Genomic DNA, 6,552 nt, shown 5'->3' with positions numbered 1-6,552 from the left:
AACACTGACCCAATACCAGATACGATAGGTCGTCCTGGGGGGTTCTGTAAGTTCTTGTGTATCTTAGGGAGTGTGTACAGATACGGGGTCCTGGGGTTCTTTTGACACAAGAATTCTCCCTCCTTCTTGGTGATCCAGCCGTGTGTCACAGCTTCCTCTACCATTGTGCTAATTTTTGTTGCTATCCTCTGTGTTGGATCCGTGTGGAGAATTTCGTAGTTTCTTTCATCTTCCAACAGTCTCATGCATTCTGCATCGTACTGGCTTGCATTTTGTATGACAGTTGCGCCGCCCTTGTCAGCCGGTTTGATCACTATACGTTTGTTGTTGCTCAACTCCCGTAGTGCCTGTCTTTCTGCATTGGTCGTGTTTTGGAAGGTACTCCTTTCTCGTGGGTTGATGTCTTCAAGTTCTCTCATCACCGACTTTTCGAAAGTTAATAATTCGATTGGTAGAGTGTTATTCATCGGTGTGAACGTAGATTTTGGTCTAAGTTTAGTATCACCAGGTTCAATCTCATCTTTTTTGTCTTTGAAGAAGACTTGCAACTTAAGACGTCGCATGAACTCCTGGACTTCCTTGCATAGATGAAACTTGTCCATGTTAGCAGTGGGTACATACCCCAAGCCTTTCTCCAGTACTGCTTTCTGTGCTTCCGTGAGTTCACAGTCAGAGAGGTTTACCACCAGACTTACTTCTGGCTCTTTTTGGCGCCTGTCATGCTTCTCGTGGCTACCCGTGGGGTTTCTTCCTCTCCTGTGTTCCAGTGTACGGAGGTACCCCTCCGGTTTCTTCCTCTCGTCTGTCCCTGGCGCCCCCCTAAAAAAGGCGCCGATTGGTCGAAGTAGCCATAATCCTGTTGTTGATACCCCCATACGGGAAAAGGGCCTTGTGGGTGTTGAAAAGGGGCTTGTGGACCGAATTGTGGTTGTTGCGGATATACCATATGGGGTTGAAAATTATTCCACCCTCTGGAATTGTGAGATTGTGGAAGACGTCCTTTTTGAGGACTTCTGGGAATACCAAACACCACGTAACGTGGTGATGGAATGCTGTTCCCTAGCCCTTAGAGAGAACTTCTTTGAGCACAAAGGTACCCTCTATCTACAAAAACACGGTTGTAGTATGGGAAGCACATTTGCTCCCAGCATAGCTGGTTTATATGTGCACCACTTAGAAGTGACTAAAATACTTCATCCAAACAACCCTTTCAGAGACAATATCAAAGTATGGAAACGATACATCGACGACATCCTGATCATCTGGGATGGAGATGAGAGGACCTCTAAACAATTCTTGAGCTGGTTGAACTTGCAAGACAACTACTTAAAGTTCACCAGTACCACCTCCAACAGTAACTTGGTATTTTTAGATTTGAATATCTTCCCCAAAGAAGGCAGACTGAGGACGACAACTCATTTCAAGGACACCTCGAAGAACTGTTTACTTTTGTACAACAGCTTTCACCCGAGACATCTGCGGGATAATCTCCCGTATGGTCAGTTCCTGCGCCTTCGCAGGAACTGCACAGAAATTGGAGACTTCAAACTGCAGTCTAAGGATCTGAAGAAGAAGCTGGAAGCCAGAAGGTATCCTGATAAGATCATCGACCAGGCATACAAACGGGCAAAAAACAATTGCCGGGAGAGCCTTCTGGAAGAAAAAATACAGAAAGAGGAGGAGAAGAGACCGATCTGTGTCACCACCTATAATACCTGTTCGAATCAGGTGACCAAGATTATCAACAGGAATTGGAAAATTCTGAATAGCGGTGGGTTGCAAATACCAAAACCGTTGTTCTCTCACAGAAAAGCACAGAGCATAAGGGATGCCTTAGTCCACACCAGACCAAAAGCAAACAGCAATTCTGTACAGAAGAATCCCGACTTTGTACATGGCCATCATCCATGCGGAAACTGTAAAGTATGTTGTCTCACGAAGAAAAGCAATAATCTGACCTTTAGTGATGGAACAACCTGGGAGCAAAGGGGCTTCAGCAACTGCAATAGTACCAATGTGGTCTATCTAATCATATGCCCCTGCGGATTGGAGTATATAGGTATGACGAGCAGGGCAGTGAAAGTCAGGATAGGTGAACACAAGAGCACCATCAAATGCAAGAAGACCAGCACGAAACTCACGAATCACTACCTAGAGATGAACCACAAACCTGGCGAAATATCTTGGACTGTAGTTGAGCTAGTGAACAACGAGAGGTACCTCCTGGAAAAAGAACAGAGATGGGTGTTTCGCATTCAGTCCCATAAAAAGGGACTGAACGATGACATACCCTGGGGACAGCTGTGACCCCTGGTTTTTCTGAAGCCAGTATCCCAACCTGATGTAATCAACATACATGAACTCTGGAACAATGCCTTTCCTTGGGGATAGGTGTGAACCTCATCCGTTTATCCTCATGCAATAGATACATAATGAATCTATCTGTCTTTTTGGGTAATCTGCGAGCTGAATCCTGTGACCCTTGGGCTACACCAATCTAGCAGGAATGCAATAACACTGGACCCTGCGCAAAAAAAAACCCACCAGCTGAATGACAAATTTGACCCATGATAATCAGAGTGACAACATTTTTGTTTCCTGAAACTGTGATTATTCACTACATTTTATTTTATATTTTATTATTTTTTTGACCTAGGAACACCAATTAACAAGCATCAACAATGAGGTGTCCTGTGAATGTGATAATACATTACATTTAGTTTTTTATTTTTCTGTCTGACCTGTGAACACCAAAGAGTAAAACATTTAACAATGAGGCATAGTATTTAATAATGAGGCATAGCACGAGTATACAATTTGTATTTAGTTGCATTAAGTTAATCCGGGTCCCTCACGCTGGCGACAGAAAGCGAGAAAAGACTATCGGTCATAATCCTCACATTGAGCCGTTTTGCGGCGGCTATCTTGGATTTGCCCATTCCAGTGTTCATTTTGGGCGTTTCTCCGTGTAACAATGAGCATGACGGAAGGCACAATATAACTCCACCGGCAGACGAGCGACTACCTATCCTCGGAGCTCGGACGGGAGGAATGCCAGGCGAATCGCTCGAGCCGGTAACGTAAGTGATAGACTCAGACCCCGAGTCTTTAATAAACGGGTTACTGGGCCATTTCACTGTCAGGAAACGAACGAACCACATCTAACAGTGGGGGCGGCCACTTCTATTTTTCAGTAGACCGCGCTAATCTCCCTCCTCCTGCCAGCTCATGGGGCACTGAGAGAACTACCAAAAAGTATGTATATAACGAGTGTATTTTGTGACCATCTACACTGGCATTATTTCTAGAATAATTATGCTGAGAAAATACGATATACTGTGTCTAGAATATCGATCTTGAAAAAATACGAAATATTGATGTCCTTTTTGATGCTTTTGGGATCGTTTGTATGAATGTGTTGAGCCACTAATGTATGTATGATGGGTTATGAATGAACCACGTCCATTTGGATGGTTCTGGTCAATATGACGTACACTCTGTCCAACAACAAGAGGTGCATTTTGATTAATATATTCAAACCTGCGGTGAAGGTAATTGTACCTAGCATTACGAATTCTACCAAACTGGCTATGGTTGTGAATATCAAAGCGTATCAACGATGCACATTTCATGACCAGCAGTAATGACATGAATATGTCTGTGCTTTCTCCCTCGTTTTCTTCCTTTTCCTTTACAGAGACCAAGGGTCACCGTTTTTTGGCACTTATTTTTTGATGCCTTGCTTCACCCGGGCCAGCTCATGCCCTGAGGCACAAATATCCAGCTTATTTTTGCCGGTATATTTGTAGGACAGTAGGCCTACTTCTTTAGAACTGAGCTATTCACAGTAGGGATCACGATTTGGTCCTGATGAGTAGGCAGCAGGGGACTGCCTATGAAACATGTCGACTTGGTAGTCAGTAATTGCTCTACCTACATCCCCTTTTTAACATTCCCAGCCAGAGACTCCAATAAAGTGTATTTGTTCTACTAGCCAGGGAATTTTTATTTTTTTATATTTTTTGCACTCACTAGTTAGATCCCTACACTCCACTTTTCATCACTACACCTACACATAGCTCTGTCACGATTTATAGTGCTCCCGCGTAGTCCGTCTGGTCGCAGCACGCCCCGCCCCGTTATAGGGACGGGAAGACCCCTATGATGAAGCATGACACTAACGGATTTTTTTAGTGTGTGAGGGGTATTTTAAACAAGCACATGTGCTCTCATCTTTCCATCTCTAAGAGAGAGTCTATCACTTCACTCTAATTAAATTTTTGTAAAAATCCTTAAAAATATCTTGCACCTCCACACATTGATAGAATCCTTATGTTTAGATGAAATGTTCAGGAGGGTGATTCTATCTCAACCTCTACGCTTCCCTCTTTTGATTTTTTGTGTATATTTGTTGTTAACCTTTGGTCCTCTGAATTTTTAACCCAGCCCCAGGATACCGTCCGATAAAGTTATTTGGTTTCCTGAGGACAGTTTTAACTTCTTCACAAACAAAAAACTTTTTTTTCATTTTGCACTCTGCCCCTCACTCACCAAAACTTCTGGTCCCCTCTAGTTAAAACGCCTCAGCTCCTCTTCAAAAAATGTTTGGGGAGAGTTGAAGCCCACACTTTGGACCTTGTGGCCCAAGTGTGAGGAGGGAACCATATGAGGAAGCATGTCACCTTCGGTTGAGTGAAGGTTCTCGTCTTTAAAGAGAAGATCTTTCTTATTTCCGATAGTACACTTAATCCCCTTTTTTATACAAGTTACAGAGCTCTTTCTGTTATATATTTCTTTTAGGACATACTTTTTGTGAGTAACAACTTAGCACAACTCTCAGACCGAACATCTTCCTCAGCAACTTTGGGTATGTCTCTCATGTTCAACCACTACCCATTCTCAACCTTGACAGAATGTTTAGAAACACAAACCACATTGGTATCAGGATAGTACTTTGATCCAGTCTTGCTCGTACTTTGGGGCCTCCTAACTCTGACTCTCTCACCCATATGAAATTGTACATCCTACACTCTTTTGAGAGCATCATATCTTGCTTTGCTCACAGCCTGAGATTCCTCCACTCTTGCTCTTAATTAATTAAGATTCAGGATCCCCTCCTGCACCCTTAGAGACTACTCATTGAAGTATTATTTTACTGCGAAACCCGGAACACAGGGGTTGCTTGCCTGTACTCGGGTGCAGCAAATGAGGAGACGTTTCTTTTGGAAAACGGAGAATAAACACTGAGGATATTGAGAGTAACCCTAATTTTGGTACGGTGACGGCGGCGGTGTATATTTGGTTCCCAGACTGCAGGGAGTCTGATTTAGATACGAGAAAAGTGGGCATGATCTGAATAGGCTGATTGGGAACAAGTAAAGTCATAGTGATTATTTTGAAAGATTCAACTAGAGTTGTACTGAGAATTTAAGTTACTTTATGACTAACAGACTTATTTATTTTATTTATTTTATTCGATTTATATAGCGCGTTATAACCCAGGGGTCTCTAAGCGCTTGTCAGGTAAGCACAGCAGAAATTCCTAAAAAGCCCTACCAGGAATTATAGCCCAACCCAGGCCTTCTGGAAAAGAACAGTTTTCAGCTTCTTCCGGAAGGACATCAAATTAGATTCCTTCCGCAGATCCGCCGATAGATTATTCCAGACTGCTGGGAGAGTATTGGAGATGGCGCGGCCACCCACTGTAGCCAATCTGAAGCGTGGTTGGGTAAGAAAAGTTGCTTCAGCAGATCTTAACAACCTACCCGGTTTGTATGGAGTCAGGCGGGTCTTAATATATCTTGGCGCCTTTCCATAGAGCGATTTATGTGCGATGCAGAGCCCTTTAAAGAGCACCCTCTGCCTTACTGGCAGCCAGTGTAGCTCGCGCATAAGTGGGGACGCATGCGAGCTCCTTGGTTTATTAAAAATGAGCCTGGCGGCATCATTCATCACCACTTGAAGTTTGTCCAAGAGTTTTTGGGGCAGTCCAAGATAAAGCGAATTGCCATAATCCAACCTTGATAATATCATTGCGGACACTGCCCGTCTCAAGGTGGAGAAGGACAATAATGGCGCAATTTTTCTAAGTTGTCGGAGAAGGCCGACACAGGTTTCTACCACCGTGGTGACTTGCTTCCGCATGGATAGTTTATCAACCACATGGATGCCTAGGCTTTTTACCTCCACTGCAGGTTCTGGGGGTGGCCCAAGTTCCCTTGGCCAAAACCCGTCGTTCCATGGATTACCAGCGATGGTGATAGGTAGAACCTCCGTCTTGTCAGGGTTCAACGACATCCAATTCGCTGTATGCTTGAGAATGTTTTGCAGCCTTGCTGATGCCCCAGGAGCATTATCCATTTGGATAATGATTTGGGTGTCGTCAGCGTAGTTATATACCTGACAATACATTTGATTGAGGAGTGAAATCAATGGTTGGAGATATATATTAAATAAGAGGGGCGACAGGGCAGACCCCTGCGGCACTCCACAAGAAATTGGTGTTACAGTGGAGAGCAATTCTCCCAGCTGTACTCTTTGCGTCCTCCCTTG

The 6,552-nt window shown here is 43.8% G+C and overlaps 1 protein-coding gene across 1 annotated transcript in view; it reads right to left on the bottom strand.

Moving 5' to 3' along the window:
* Window positions 1-1,443: 1,443 nt before the first annotated feature.
* The window catches only part of LOC147702640 (uncharacterized), a 93,194-nt gene continuing 88,085 nt past the window's right edge, over window positions 1,444-6,552 (bottom strand). The window contains exon 3 of the mRNA XM_086929428.1: window positions 1,444-1,653. Within this exon, the coding sequence (XP_086785554.1) occupies window positions 1,444-1,653 (210 nt within the window). The remainder of the gene's footprint in view (window positions 1,654-6,552) is intronic.

Source organism: Lissotriton vulgaris, chromosome 7, assembly GCF_964263255.1.
Source record: "Lissotriton vulgaris chromosome 7, aLisVul1.2, whole genome shotgun sequence".
NCBI lineage: Eukaryota > Metazoa > Chordata > Amphibia > Caudata > Salamandridae > Lissotriton > Lissotriton vulgaris.
Note: the sequence above shows the minus strand (reverse complement) of the source record. Positions and strands in the feature narration are given on the sequence as shown.